Here is a 15,730-nt window from a genome sequence, read left to right as displayed (position 1 = left end):
AGACAAAAAGCCATTCAGTTTTATCTATTCACTATTTCAGCATCTACAAAATCTGGATTTCTTTTTTCCCCAGCGAGGAGTTGCTGGGAGAAAATCTTGTGCGAAACTTTCATTTTTTGCTGGCAGAAAGGAAACAGCAGTAGGTGGGGCTAGGCAAAGAAATCTTACAGAAGACAGTTAAAGAAACAAAGGAGGATATCTGGGGCTTTCAAGACTGGTTCTTCCTTTCCCTACTCTGAAACCCTACAGTAGGGGTAGTCAACCTGTGGTCCTCCAGATGTCCGTGGACTACAATTCCCATGAGCTGCTGCCAGCGGTTGCTGGCAGGGGCTCATGGGAATTATAGTCCATGAATAACTGGAGGACCACAGGTTGACTACCCCTGCCCTACAGTATTTTGCCAGAAACCAGCTTGCTCTCCACTGCTGATCTTCCCCACCGTTCAAGGAGGGTGGTGGACATTTGGTGCCTTTTTGGAGGCGTCCTTTGTTTCTGAGGGCAGCTGTGTTCATCTGCAGTAAAACAGCTAGAGTCAAGTCCAGTAGGACCTGAGACACCGACAAGATAGCCTGGGTAAAGGCATTCAAAATCCAGAGCTCCCGAAAACTTCGTTGGTCTCTAAGGTGCTCCTGGGCTCGAATCTAGCTGTTCTCAGACTATGTGAATTAGACAATACACGGCACAAAGCGAGTTGTGCTCTACAAATATTTCACCATCGAGGGGGAATCTTCAGCAGACAGAATCAAAAGGATGCCCTGCAGCTAGAATGTTTGAACACTGCTGGTCTGGTACCACGGTTATTAGTTCAAATCAAAGGCCTCATTTCTCAAGGGTCTGACTCTCGCAATAAATAGTGTAGCCCTTGAAATGCACAGTGTCTCCAAACATCCCTTTCAGGACAAAGCAGCTTCTTGCGCCTCCCCTGACCTCATTTGGAGGGCAGACACGTGCCACTGCCTTGCAACGACAATAACTGACTCCATCGCTCTTTTCCTCCCCTTATTCTCCCAGCGCAAATGAGATGCGGCCTGGATGAATTCCGATGCAAAGATTCCGGGCGGTGTATCCCAGCACGCTGGAAATGCGATGGGGAGGATGACTGTGGAGATGGCTCGGACGAACCGAAGGAAGAATGCGGTAAGTTGAAAAGGTGGTAGCTTGGCTGGTTGGCTGAGCTGAAACACATCAGGAGGATGGCTGACCTGCTCAGTGTCCTGTGGTTTTCTGCTTTAAACGGTTATCGGGACCTTGAGAGAGAAATTGCCCAGTTGTCTCACTTAACTTCCACACTGGGTCTTGATGAAGGGGGCAGTTGTACCCTTGGCAGACCCAGACAGGAGATCCCAAGGTGAAGGTTATAGCCTGAGCAAAGCTTTCGGGGCTACCAATCACTTTGCCGGCAGTTAAGTTTGGATGCCAAATAGCTACTTTTTGAGTACATGGGATTGTCTCTGGCATACTGTTGATGATACAGTTAGCTTCTTATGTTGAGCATGGGGACGTCCCCATGGAAAACATACCGATGTTTCCCTAGGTTACTTTCAGCACCCCCAGCTGTGTTCTAAAGTACCCAGCTTAGAAGGGTTGGAAGCTACCACCTACAGTATTTGCTGGCGTATAAGACTACTTTTCCCCCATGAAAAACATGCCTCCAAGTGGGGGGGTCGTCCTATACGCCGGGTGCACTTCAGTTGGGATAGACATAGCTGCCCGTAGTGGCCCATAGTACTGTATCTTGAGTGGAAATGTTGGGGGGTAGTCTTATACGCCCAGTCGTCTTATACGCCGGCAAATACGGTAGATATAATTTCTCTCATTAAAGCATAGCTTTTTGAGGTTTTCCACATTATCATTTTCCTCGCTTTTAAGTTCCTGCTTTGGGGGGTATTTTCTTTTCTAGACATGTTTTGCTGCCTCTAGTGGTTGATTCTTTATTACATCTGTTTATGCCAAGTGTATCTCCCTGCAGATTTAGATTGCTGGGGATAAACCGATGTAATATTGAATTGACTGCTGGCGGGAGCAAAACACAGGCAGTACATGGGGGAAAATCCCTGAAGCAACAAGAACAAGAAGCATTGAAAATGAGAATGGAGTAGTGGTTAACAGTGGTAGCCTCTAAACTGGGTTTGATTCTCCCACTCCGCCACATAAAGCCAGCTGGGTGACCTTGGGCTAGTCCTGGTTCTCTCAAAGCTCTCTCAACCCCACCGACCTCACAGGGTGTCTATTGTGGGGAGAGGAAGGGAAGGCAATTGTAAGCCACTTTGAGACTCCTTCCGGTAATGAAAAGCGGGGTATAAACACAACTCTTCTTTTACTACTGCTCCAAAAAACCTGATGCTGAAAATGTATATGGGATTAATTGGACGTTGTTTCTGATGTATCGATGTCGCCTTTTCCCTGCCCCTTCCTCTCTCTCCCTCCCCCCCACGGAATCCTTCACTTTCAGACGAGCGGACCTGTGAGCCATACCAGTTCCGATGCAGGAACAACCGCTGTGTGCCCGGCCGCTGGCAGTGCGACTATGACAACGACTGCGGAGACAACTCAGACGAGGAGAACTGTAGTATGTGCCCCCTTCAGTGCCACCCTTTAAATGGCCAAACGTTTTCATGCAGGGCAGGGGAAGGGGGCAGTGGGATGGAGGTGGTCTCCTGTCTGCTCCGGGGGGGGCGGGGCCGAGTGGCGTATCTTCACTTAGCCTGAAAGGTTAAATGAGCAGTGACAGACAGGCCAACTCAATGCAAGGAAGCAAGAAATGGCATTGAATATGAAATGAGCAGGAAACTAGAGATCTTCTAGGAGAGGGAATCTTTACAGGCCATGGAGTGTTTTCTGTGCAGGGGGGCAATTTTGATAAGGAAAGCATCCGAAATCCTAGCAAAAGGAGAATCGAGTCCCTTGTCCCAATGCTCCCACGCCAACAACTTTTTCCCTCCAACTCTGCCATTTCTTGTACTCATCAGTCAGGAATGGCTGTTGGCAGAAATGCTGACTTTTGGGAACTTTTTAGCTTGTGGTGTAGGCCAAACTAAATGAATTGCCAGGAAGGGACCAAGCCCTATGAAGATAGGTTGAGGGACTTGGGAATGTTTAGCATGGAGAAAAGGAGGTTGAGAGGGGACATGATAGCCCTCTTTAAGTATTTGAAAGGTTGTCACTTGGAGGAGGGCAGGATGCTGTTTCCGTTGGCTGCAGAGGAAAGGACACGCAGTAATGGGTTTAAACTACAACGATATAGGCTAGATATCAGGAAAAAAAAATTTCACAGTCAGAGTAGTTCAGCAGTGGAATAGGCTGCCTAAGGAGGTGGTGAGCTCCCCCTCACTGGCAGTCTTCAAGCAAAGGTTGGATACACACTTTTCTTGGATGCTTTAGGATGCTAGGGCTGATCCTGCGTTGAACAGGGGGTTGGACTAGATGGCCTGTGTGGCCCTTTCCAACTCTATGATTCTATGATTCTATGAATTCCATCTCCTGAACTCCCAGTGTTTTTTTTTCCCAAATGCAGTCATCATACCCACATGTTTTAATGTCAGACATAAAGTGGTGTAATATTGAATCAACCACTAGAGGGAGCAAAACGCTTGTGGAACAGACCTCTCCCCCAGCAACAGGAACACAGAAGCCAGGAAAATTAGAATTCATAAAATTTTGGAACCAAGGGGAAGGGGGCTCAGTTAACCCCCTGCCCTGCCCTGTTTTTCCTACCTGAGATAGCCCCAAAGAACTGCTGTTCTGGGGAAATAAGCCCAAAAGAAGACCTGTCGGCCATGGAAATCTCTGGGGGGAAAAACTGGGACACATGTATGTTTGCCCCAACAAGACAAATAGCTGCTCAGCACCAGTTCAGCATGAAAAAATGGGGAAACCGTCCTGATATAAACTCAGCCCCCTTCATGCTTGGTAATTCGATTTGAAAAAACACGGAGAACTCAGGACACAGAAGTTCTCGCGTTTCGTCCGGTTTTGCCCCACAAAACCGGGAGAGATTCAGTTTTTAGCTGGGGAGAGATTCAGTTTTTAGCATTCCGTTCTGAATAGAAGGCAGCCTGATGTGCAGTGGGGACCACCATAAGAAAGATGTATGGATTTGGGACTCCTGGTTGCAGGACTTTATTAATCTCATCAGTTGCTCTCATTAGTTTGTGAACATCCTAAAATTCATCCAGGCAGCTGGCACTTGGCATTTGAGTCCTCTTCCTTGGCTGGAAAGGTTGCCACCAGCCAGAGAGAAAGATGCCCAGTCTCTGGCATGACTTGTGACAGATGGACTTGACTCACATGGTCCAACATACCCAAAAAGGCTGTCCCAGTGGAAGTCAAATGCTGATTATATCCCCTGTGACTGCCTTGCCCTCGGTATGTGACCACTGGAGCCCTCCCCAAGAGAAGCCATGAGAAGAGGAGTAGTCCTGACCTTGAACAGGCCCCCAAGAAAGGTTCCGAGAGGCCCCTCTGTCACTGCTCCCCTCGCCCTCCCGCCCACCCCTGCAGTGTCTAGCCCAGGGGGAGTCAAACTGTGGCCCTCCAGATGTCCATGGACTACAGTTCCCAGGAGCCCTTGCCAGCATTCGCTAGCGAATGCTGGCAAGGGCTCCTGGGAATTGTAGTCCATGGACATCTGGAAGGCCGCAGTTTGACTACCCCTGGTCTAGCCGGTCGCCTTCTTTCGGTGGGTTCTTTTTTTTTCCATGTCGTGTGATTTGAGTTTGTACCATTTCACCTCATCTTATGTTTTTCTCCATTTTCACACTGTCGTATCGGGGCTTGCAGAGGTAGGTTTCTCGTCGACGGTATTTCTCCCCCCCCCTTTTCCCCTTTAAAGTCTTAATTGTGTCGAAAGGAATCGCAAAAAGAATAAGAGTGGCTTCAGGCTCCATCCGCGTCCCCACGTCTCCCTCTCCTCCATCCCCACCCTGAGTTGAATGGAGGAGGCGTCTGCGTATGACATCTTGCTTGGCTCCCTCCCGTCTTCCCCGACAAACCAGGCTGCTCACTGTCTCCCCTGCTCCCTTCTCATGCTTCCGCTCTCCCCATCATGGAGGAACTGGAGGGTTTGGGGGAAACGGTACAGGAGCCTTCTCTGAAAGGAGGAGATGGTGGGGCAGTTCCAAGCGTACGTTCAGTTTCTTCATTGCATCGCCAGTGAGCTCTGGTTAGGGCAACCCATGACAAAACTTTTGCAGTTGTCTGGCATTTCTGGAGCTAGACCAACGATGCCAGAACTGTCCCCCGTGTCTTCTTGCCCAGGTTATGCCTCCAAACCCACCCATCACCTTCCCTCAACTCTAGATGGTTTTCGGGGCAAAAGGAAGGCCTGTTGATATGATCAAATCAGAGTCCAGTAGCACCTTTAAGACCAACAAAGATTTATTCAAGGCATGAGCTTTTGAGTGCAAGCACTCAGAAAACTCAGTGCTTGCACTCAGAAGATCACGCCTTGAATGAATCTTTGTTGGTCTTAAAGGTGCTACTGGAGTCTGATTTTATTGTGCTACTTCAGACCGACATGGCTACTCATTTGAATCTGTTGATATGAGAAAATGCATCTTGAATTCTACAGGGTTGTGACTTCAGAGTTCACACTTTGTCCCAGCCGTGATTTTACTAGGTGGCCTTTGGCAAATCAACTCTCTCTCTCTCTCTTTCTCTCTCTCTCCCTGCTTCTCCAATATGGGAGTCGTACCCCTGTCTTGCCTGACACTGTTGTCCTGATGTCGTTGAGAGAATGCAAAGGGCTTGAACGTTCCAAGAACGGAACAAAGCATTTTCATGACTTCCGGCCCTCTTGATAGGACTAAGACAGGTTTTCGCAATGTTTTTACCATTGAGAAAGTCCTGGGACATTCTTCAGGTTTTGAGAAACCCCAGAAGTGGAGTGATTGTGCAGAAGACGGTTGGGAAGCACAGCTGTGGACACGCCCACCTGGGGCCCCTCCCCTTCCCACCTCCTGCAGGCCCATCATTGGCCATTGGGGGGAAACAGAACAACATGACCATATATGGTCATATTACCTAATAAATGTTTATCAAATTAAAAAATTAATTAACTCTCACCCATTCGGGAAACCTTGGTTGAGAAAGCCTGGTCTAAGGGCTCAGAAGATGCATTGCTGGTTGGAATGAATTGGAAAAGGCATAACAAACCATGACAAGTTAAAGGCATTGTGGCCTTGTTTCCACAACTCATGTAAATCAGGAGCAGCCGTGTTCTCCATGTGGGGTGGAGCTTCCAGATCCCTCGGAAACCTTACATAACCTCTGAAGTATTTAAGATATTTTGTAAGGGATTGCGGCTGGAAACCATCACCAACCACCTTACTTAGTTTCTACAGCCGAAAGCTGGTGCTAGACATTATGGCAGGGGTGGGCTAACTGTGGCTTTCCAGATGTCCGTGGACTATAATTCCCATGAGCTCCTACCGTTGTGGGCAGGAGCTCATGGGAATTGTAGTCCATGGAAATCTGGAGAGCCACCCGTTGGCCACCCCTGCATTATGGCAGTCATAAGGCTGCCACAAAAAACCTCCCCTCTGTCCCTCCTCCTCCTCCTCATCCTCTATCCCCAGCTCTGACTTATCTTGTAAAACAAATGATCACCCTTTGAGCTTCCCCACCTTCACACTGATGACCAGTTAAGTGGAGGGGAAACTCCAGGATGAAATCTTGAGGCTGGAGAAGGGGAAAGACGACTGCAGTTTTCTGGGGCAGCCTCATGTTGGGCAGAACAGATGATTTCACCTTCAGTCCCAAGACAGTATAAACAAACTCGCAAACTGCCTCATGGCCCAACACTGCAAAACAGTTACAGAGCAACAGGGAGATGGTTATTTAGGCCTCAGCCAGCCACCCCCCAGGTCTTCTGATTCCTAAATGCAATGGGGTGACTAGAGAAGGTGTCACAATTCACCAGGAGCTGGGAGTTTAGCAGAATTATCCCCCCCCCCCTCAAAGGCCTGTTTCCTCCCCAAACATCTGCGGCTTTCCCCGCCCTCCCTCGTTCCCGCGTTGAAATCTGGCCGTCTTTCAAAGAAACTCTCTGTGCATCGGTGTAATGATAAGAAAGCGTTCTGCTAGGGACGACTCGTCCTCCCCTACTGGTGCCGCTGGGGGTGTGCAACAGTGCCCCATCCCTGAATTGGACAGTGCCTAAGCCCGTGTGCCTCTGCCGCCCGTGACCTTCCAGCCCCCTCACCCCCGGCGTTCTCTCCCCCGACAGAGCCCAGGCCTTGCTCGGAAAGCGAGTTCTCCTGTGCCAACGGGCGCTGCATCGCCGGCCGCTGGAAATGTGATGGAGACCATGACTGTGCCGATGGGTCCGATGAGGTAGGAAGGAAGCTGGCAAAGAAGGAGGGGAGGGGAGGGGAGGCAGGACCAAACTCTCACCTGCTGGCATGTCTTGCGGAAGTGAGCTTTGAAAGGCGTGGAGAACCTTAAGCCATTCAAAAGCTTCTGCTTGTTTGTTAGGTTGGGCTCCGGTTGGCTTGAGGTACGTAAGGCAGGCATCCCCAGCCAGGGAACCCTGAGGCTACACAAGAGCTTCCCATTGGTTGTGTCGCCTTTCCCAAAAGTTTGGATGGCTGCTGACGTCACTAGATGACACTGGAGCGCACTTCCCCTGTTGCTCTACAGGCCTAGTCTTTTTTTTCATGATGGAAAAACGGTCATTGATTGATTGATTGATTGATTGACTGGCTCCCACATTTTACGTCCGCGCCCACGTCTCTGCAGGGGCCTGTCACCACTTCCAGGGTTCCTCGAAGCCTGAGAAATATTTCTGGGTTTCCTCCCGGGCTCAAAAAGGATGTTTTAATGTAATTTAACAGGACCCACGTTAAGGAAAAAACGCAGAAGAATTTGTAAGAGTTCCCATGATTAAAGGTAAAGGTCAAGGTCTCCCCTGTGCAAGCCCTGGGTCATGTCTGACCCTTGGGGTGACGCCCTCCAGCGTTTTCATGGCAGACTCAATACGGGGTGGTTTGCCAGTGCCTTCCCCAGTCATTACCCTTCACCCCCCAGCAAGCTGGGTACTCATTTTACCGACCTCGGAAGGATGCAAGGCTGAGTCGACCTTGAGCCGGCTGCTGGGATCGAACTCCCAGCCTCATGGGCAGAGCTTTCAGACAGCTGCCTTACCACTCTGCGCCACAAGAGGCTCTCCCATGATTAAACACACAGGTTATTTCGCATTGCACACCTATGCAGAGTTCCTCTATTACCTTTTTCAAGCTTTTGACCATGGAGGAACCCCTGAAATATTTGTTAGTTGTTGAGGAACCCCAGAAGTGGTGTCGTGCCCCTTCAGAGAAGTGGTGAGTTGTGAGCCAGCCAGCCAGCCAATCAATCATTTCCTGTTTCTGTTGTGGAGAAAGAGACGAGGCCTGTAGAGCAGCTGGGGGAGGGGGCTCCAGTGATGTCTAACAATGTCAGGGGCCATCCAAATTTCTGGGAAAGGCCGCGTAACCACTGGGGAGCTCTTATGTAACCCCAGGGTTCCTAGGAACCCTGATGGGGAATCGCTACTTTAGACCAGTGGTCCTCAAGCCCCGGTCTGTTGACCGGTACCAGGCTGTGGATCACTCAGTGCCGGGCCACGGCTCCTCCTCGTCCTCCTCCCCGGCTGCTGCCTCGGGGGCTGCCCTGCCACTCTGCTGCCGGCTCACCTTTGGTGCTCTCCAGCAGCCACCATGGCTGGGACTCCATGGCTGGCAGCACTCCCCAGCTGGTGGTGGGAAGTCAGGGGTGCTGGCGGGAAAGCAAGTGGAGCAGGGGCTCAGGTGGCAGCGACGTCCCTCAGCAAAAGACTGGGCCTCAGTAATATTGTCAAGCATTGACCAGTCCCCGGTGATAAAAAGGTTGGGACCACTGCTCTAGACTAACATCATGGACTTAGACTGGAGGACACACATAAAGCTGCCTTATACTGAATCAGACCACTGGCCCAGGATCGTCTGCTCAGAATGGCAGCGGCTCTCCAGCGTCTCGGCCCAAAGTCTTTCACATCGCCTACCGCCCGGTCCTGTGGGGATTGAAGCTGGGCGCCCACCGTGTCGATACTTGTCTTGCTGCTGCTCATAGCCTTGCTCACTCTTTCAAACTTTAGGATGCTTAGGGCTGATCCTCCGTTGAGCAGGGGGTTGGACTAGATGGCCCGTGTGGCCCCTCCCAACTCTATGGTTCTATGATTCTATAAACCTACCAAAGACGGTTTGGCGACCCCCTTTCCTTCCTTCGCTCCCCGCAGAAAGAATGCAAGCCGCGCTGTGATCACGACCAGTTCCACTGCAGGAACGGCCACTGCATTCCCCTGCGATGGCGCTGCGACGCAGATGCGGACTGCATGGACGGCAGCGACGAGGAGAACTGCAGCGCCAGGGGTAAAGAACGGCTGCACGACGCCCTCTTCCTCCCGAGGCGATTGCACTAGTCTCATTGCGCCCAGGCCTGTTTCATTCAGCGCCGGTGCAAGTCCCATGATTGTGAAACTGGAGCAGGCTTTCTCAAGCAGGGTTTTGCGGAAGCCTGGGGTTTCTTGATGGCTCTGGAAGGGTTTCCCGAATGGGTGGGAGTGAATTGGCTAATACTATCGGGGAGGGAGAGGGGGCCTAGCTGGCCACAGCCCAGGTGCTAACACCAGCCCTGGGGGGGCGTGATTTTCTTCACTGCCCTGGCCTCAACCAAAGACCTGGTGGAAGAGCTCCGTTTTGTAGGCCCTGCGGAATGCCAAAACCTCCCGCAGGGCCCGCAACTCACCCGGGAGCTCATTCCACCAGGTGGGGGCCAGAACTGAAAAGGCCCCGGCCCTGGCCCTGGTCGAGGCCAGGTGTGCCTCTCTTGGGCTGGGAATCACCAACCAATCAGTGCCCGCAGAGCGTAAAGCCCTCTTCCTCCAGCATACTCTGGATGAAGGTTGGATCCTGATTGCATTTACCGGACGCTGAAAGGGCTTCCCTTGACTAGGGCCTGCTTTGGAAACCTTAGAGGCCTCAGAAGAAGAAGAAGAAGAGTTGGTTCTTATATGCTGCTTTTCCCTACCCGAAGGAGGCTCAAAGCGGCTTACAGTCGCCTTCCCATTCCTCTCCCCACAACAGACACCCTGTGAGGTGGGTGAGGCTGAGAGAGCCCTGATATCACTGCCCGGTCAGAACAGTTTTATCAGCGCCGTGGCGAGCCCAAGGTCACCCAGCTGGTTGCATGTGGGGGAGCGCAGAATCGAACCCGGCATGCCAGATTAGAAGTCCGCACTCCTAACCACTACACCAAACTGGCTCTCAAATAGTTTTATCTGTCCTTCTGGTCCACAGAATTGCCTATAGGTCCGTAGTGTCCTTAGTATATCTTTTTTAATGTAAAGGAGCCAACTGGCTATAACAATTCCTGTATTTATTGTATTGTGTGCATGCTGGTTTTATTTGATGCTTGATGCCGAAAGGCAGTAACGTCCAAACGCATCTGGTCAGTGGAGACGATAATATACATGTCTGTATTTTATCGAGGCTATGCTAAAAGCCTTGCTTGTTTCCCACTGCGCAGTGAGGACCTGCCCTCTGGATGAGTTCCAGTGCAACAACACCTTGTGCAAGCCCCTGGCCTGGAAATGCGACGGTGAGGACGACTGCGGCGATAACTCGGACGAGAACCCCGAGGAATGCTGTGAGTGCCCCCAGCTTCTTGGGAAACACACCCTACATCCCTGGCATCCCTCCTCCCTCTCCAACCTCTCTGTTGGTGCAGGAGGCTGAAAGCTTGCATGTCCTACATTAGCGTAGGCTTGGGATCTAAGTAGGCTTCACTGTCGTGTCCTCCAGGCATGGCTTAGGACCCTCTTCCCACCCAGTGGGGGGAAATGGGGTGGTTCCCCATGCTTTCTAGGGGGCATTCAAGAGCCTGGACGTCTTGGGTGAAGAGTGGGGTGCCATTAACTTGGGTGGGAATTGAAATATAGGGAAGAGGGGATTTAGGAAAGATTATCCAAAAGAGGCAGGCTTTGTGGGAGGTGGGGAAGGGGGAGAAATTGTTGCAAATTATATGAAAATTGCGGAGCTTAGATGGTGACACACAATAACACCATCTTTCATTGGTTACTTAAGTTGAAGGAAGGTTCCTGTGTCTGGAGGAGGCCTTCCAACTTGGCTAAGATGAGGGGTGGGATTAGAGCAGGGGTGGCCATACTGTGGCTGTCCAGATTTCCATGGACTATAATTCCCATGAGCTCCTGCCAGTGCTGGCCCATGCCTCTAGTTTCTTACCACTGTTCAGAGTGGCAGCAGGAGACCAAAGCAACAGCCCTCAGGCTTCACTTCCAGGGGAAACAGAATGTCGGTCATCTCTAGGAATTGCCAACAACTCTGTGGTTTTACCATAGAATGTTTGGGAATTCCTTGAGAGGCATGACATCACTTCTGCATTTCCCCCCCTCCCAGTCTGGCAAGTGTAAGCAGGATACAGGCCAATAACTTCACATTGCAGCTTTCTCCTAATTTGAATTAATTCTCCCCTGGTAGTCTAAAAAGCCATGAATATACTTTCTAATTTTGAAAGATAATCTGTAGCCAACTGAGCATAGCGTGCAAATTCACATATCTGAATAAAGCAATCAGCTGTCCTTAGATCCTATTTATTTTTTTTGGCGGCCAGCCACCAAATTTTGTTATACCTAATATTCATAATTTATGACTCCTACCTGCTTCCGCATTTATAAAGCCAATAATGCGTTCTGCTCCACAAATGAGCATGTTAGGATTAATTGTGGAGTGCATTTCCCCATACATAACTCTCCAGAACTGAGAAAGTAAAGGGCAGCCCTACACTGGGGGCACTAAGTCCACATTAGTCAATGAAGCACATGAGACATGCAAGGGAAAGCACTTGTGAGCATGAGCCCGCAAAGGAAAGCAGCTGGCATTCTGGGACAGCCAACATCCTCTTTTAATTTTTATTTATTTTATTTATTTATTAGATTTTTATCCATATGGCTCAGGGTGATTTATATATGATATCTCGGGGGGATACATGGAACAGCCTAACACAGGGGTAGTGAACCTGTGGTCCTCCAGATGTCCATGGACTACAAATCCCATGAGCCCCTGCCAGCTGGGAATTGTAGTCCATGGACATCTGGAGGACCACAGGTTGACTACCCCTAGCCTAACATATAGTGAAATACAACAATAATCCAGGAGTGGTTCTGAATAACACAATTCCAGTGATCTTAAACAACAACAATATAACAGAAACAGTAACTTAGCTATGGCCCCCAGAGAGGTCAGACTGGTTCAAGCCATGGAGGGGATGTCCGAGGGTGACCTGTGGGTGTTATTTGGGTTTGGTTGTTCTCAGGCCAATGCCTGGTGGAGGAGCTCCCTTTTGCAGACTCTCCCTTATTCATTGGCTCTAGGGGAGGGATCCAACATTAAAGGGGGCAGCAAAGTGGGACGGGGAAGGGGAGGGAACAGATTGTCCCCCCCCCCTCTTCCCATAGGTCACAGTTAGCTGTTTGCATTTCCATGTCTCTCTGCCTCCCCCTTCCTCTCTGACCATTTGTTTCTGTTTGCTGGTGCAGTGAAATTCCACTGTCCCCCCAATAGACCGTTCCGCTGCAAGAACGACCGCGTGTGTCTCTGGATCGGCCGCCAGTGTGATGGAATCGACAACTGCGGCGACGGCACCGATGAGCTGTATTGTGGTGAGTGTCGTCTTCCTCCCCGCCCCTTGGGGGTAGCAGCCAGAATCTTCTGACTCCAAGGCCGAGTCTGCACACAATAGATAATGCACTTTTGATGCACTTTAGAGGTAGACTTTCCTGTTCTGCACAGGAACATCCAGCTGCCAAAGCACATTGAAAGTGCATTATCCTATGTGTGCGGAATGGGCCCTAGAGAGAGAGATTTTTGCTCTGCTGGATATTTTCATCCCAGGCAGCCCTTCACTCACACACTGTACCACACCCGCTTTCTGTGTTCCTTAAGAATAGCTTTCTCATTCTTAGAATCATAGACTCCTAGAATTGAAAGGGACCTCCAGGGCCATCTAGTCCCCAGTGCAGTAAATTCGCACTACCTGTCCACCCACAGCGACCCCAATTCCATGCCCAGATGATGCCCCCCCCCCCAAAAAAAACCCCAAAATCCCTGCCCAATCTGGCCTGGAAGAAATTTGCTTCCTGGCCCCTAAATGGCAATCAGCGTTTCCCTGGGAGTGCAAAAAAAGGGCCCCAAGAGCCAAGCACCAACACAATCCCTTCTGCTCACCCACTCATGGACACAGCATCATCTGACGATGCCTTAAGAGAGAGAACTCACAGCTTCCCATGCAGTTCTCACCCGTTTACTGCACCTTCATTGGAGGGAGGCGAGCCTAGAACATTAAACCGTTCAGAGAAGCAGCAGCAAGCCTCCTTTGGATATTTTATTTACTTACTTATATACCACCTTGAATAAATCTTTGCTGGTCTTGAAGGTGCCATGGGACTCTGATTTTACATGAAACAGTTATAGTTAACTCAGCTGCCCACTGTGATTGCATGATGCATTCCTATGTATTACCGAGAGGTATTTCCAGATTTTCCTCGTCCTGCTCTTTTTGGGGGAGGGGAACTAACGGGGCAGGCTGACCACCCGGTTCTTTGACTTCGTGGCCGACTCCCCTCGTTCCTCACTGCTGTCTCTGCAACCACACAGAGTCACCCACCAGCCGGCCCAGGAGCTGCAGCCATGAGAAGAACGAATTCCATTGCCAAAACGGGAAATGCATCGGGGCCGAACTGCGCTGCAACTTCTTTGACGACTGCGGAGATGGGTCCGATGAGGACCTTTGCTTGCCAGGGGAAGGTATGAGTCCTTGAAGTCCCCATAGCCCTGGAAAGCAGACGTGCTGCTGGCTGGCTGAAAGGGGTGGGGGAGGGCACTGGGAGCAGGGAGGGGCTCGATGCCCATCATGGGGCAATAGGCGGATCAGGTGCTTGCTTCCCACCCCCCTCCAGCCGTTCCCCTGCCCCTCCAGTTGGCGCTGCGCGGCACCGGACTGTCCATGACTGTTTCCTGCTTGCAGATCTCAAGACGTACGGCTGTCACACCAACGTGACCATGTGCGGCGACGAAGCCAAATGCATGCAGACCTCCTCAGCTGTGTACTGCACCTGCCGCGGCGGCTTCCAGAAAGTGGCAGAGAAGAACTCTTGCCAAGGTACCGGGTCCAGGGGAAAGGCACCACCCAGGCTGGATCTCGGCCAGTCGCTGTGACCGTAGAGCAGAGTCCACTGGAGAAGAAAAACACACTGCAAAATATGTCCAGCGAGAGTTAGACGGGGACATTTTTGTGTCCTCCGTGAAGAGATAGGCAGTTCTGAAATTGTTTTTGCAACCTCCGTCAAAAGTGCCTAAATATGGGTCAAACACTAGGTGACAGGCACTTGGAAAAAGCCAAAGAAGTTATTTTGGAAAGTTACAGTGTGATCACTGGTGTTCTCAGTCTTTTGTATTCTGATGTTATAGGGAGGGTGATGCTAGGCTCTGTCTCTGTCTCCCTCCCTCCCTCCCTCCCTCCCTCTCTCTCTCTCTCTCTCTTTCTTTCTCTCTCTCTCTCTCTGTCTATCTATCATTGATGCTAGGCTCTGTCTCTGTCTCCCTCTCTCTCTCCCTCCCCCTCTCTCTATCATTGATGCTAGGCTCTGTCTCCCTCTCCCTCCCCTCTCTATCTCTATCAATCTATCATTGATGCTAGGTTCTGTCTCTGTCTCCCTCTCTCTGCCTATCTATCATTGATGCTAGGCTCTGTCTCTGTCTCCCTTTCTCTCTCCCCCCCCTCTCTTTCTTTCTCTCTCTCTCTCTCTCTCTCATTGATGCTAGGCTCTGTCTCTGTCCCTCCCTCCCTCCCTCTCTCTCTCTCTCTCTCTCTATCTATCTATCTTTCTATCAATCATTGAACTTCTATGACCACCACTCTCAAAGAACTGGCTCGCGGTGGTTTATATTTTTCACAGTACAAATCCATAACATAATAAACACTAACATCCCCCATTAAAACCCCAATTAAAGCAATATTCTAAGACTCATTCACAATTGGTGGCGACATTTAATTTGGCGAAAGATGCCTCCCACACAGGCCCACAGAGTGGTCCAAAGATGGGCTGATGAATCGTTCGGCTGGTGTCACAGGGCTAGATCGTCTTGGAGGGCCGAGGCCTTCACACTAGCCGCCCTCTGCAGACAGTGGAGGAAGTGGAATGTGTATTTATGCTGCCCTTTGGGACCCACATTCTCGGTCCTTTTCATAAGGTCAGCAAAGCCAAAAGCTGCTTTCTCCATCCTTCTGCAACAGAATGCCCACTGAGACATTTTACTAGTCTAACGTTGACAATCAGTTCTGGCATCGCTCAGGTGTAGCTCCAAGTGCTGTAGGAGAAAAACTGCTTGTCACTACAAGCCGGGGAGTGGGGGGGTCCACAACACAACTCCCGCACCTCTAACAACTTAAAGCCTGCAGGCGTTCCAGATTCGCATGAAAATACTGTTTCTGTCCTGCACAGATATCAACGAATGCCTGAACTTTGGGGTTTGCTCTCAGCTCTGCAACAACACCAAAGGGTCATACATGTGCACCTGTGCCAGGAACTTCATGAGGACCCAGCATATGTGCAAGGCAGAAGGTAAGATAAAGCATTTCTAGGAGGAGTGCAATTTTACATTCAATGCCTTGTGCGTGTTTGTATGCTTGTGGTGTTCAG

At 50.4% G+C, this 15,730-nt stretch overlaps 1 protein-coding gene across 6 annotated transcripts in view; it reads left to right on the top strand.

The window, feature by feature from the left end:
* The window catches only part of LRP1 (LDL receptor related protein 1), a 423,359-nt gene that overhangs the window by 389,880 nt on the left and 17,749 nt on the right, over positions 1 to 15,730 (top strand). For all 6 annotated transcript variants that reach the window (XM_077329218.1, XM_077329223.1, XM_077329222.1 and 3 more), the window contains 9 exons: positions 1,012 to 1,137; positions 2,453 to 2,569; positions 7,226 to 7,332; positions 9,251 to 9,383; positions 10,540 to 10,659; positions 12,569 to 12,691; positions 13,686 to 13,835; positions 14,056 to 14,190; positions 15,533 to 15,652. In XM_077329218.1, the coding sequence (XP_077185333.1) occupies positions 1,012 to 1,137; positions 2,453 to 2,569; positions 7,226 to 7,332; positions 9,251 to 9,383; positions 10,540 to 10,659; positions 12,569 to 12,691; positions 13,686 to 13,835; positions 14,056 to 14,190; positions 15,533 to 15,652 (1,131 nt within the window). The remainder of the gene's footprint in view (positions 1 to 1,011; positions 1,138 to 2,452; positions 2,570 to 7,225; positions 7,333 to 9,250; positions 9,384 to 10,539; positions 10,660 to 12,568; positions 12,692 to 13,685; positions 13,836 to 14,055; positions 14,191 to 15,532; positions 15,653 to 15,730) is intronic.

The sequence above is a fragment of the Paroedura picta genome, chromosome 3 (assembly GCF_049243985.1).
Source record: "Paroedura picta isolate Pp20150507F chromosome 3, Ppicta_v3.0, whole genome shotgun sequence".
Taxonomy (NCBI): Eukaryota; Metazoa; Chordata; class Lepidosauria; order Squamata; family Gekkonidae; genus Paroedura; species Paroedura picta.
The sequence above is the reverse complement of the archived record's forward strand: the minus strand, read 5'-3'. Positions and strand labels throughout refer to the sequence as shown.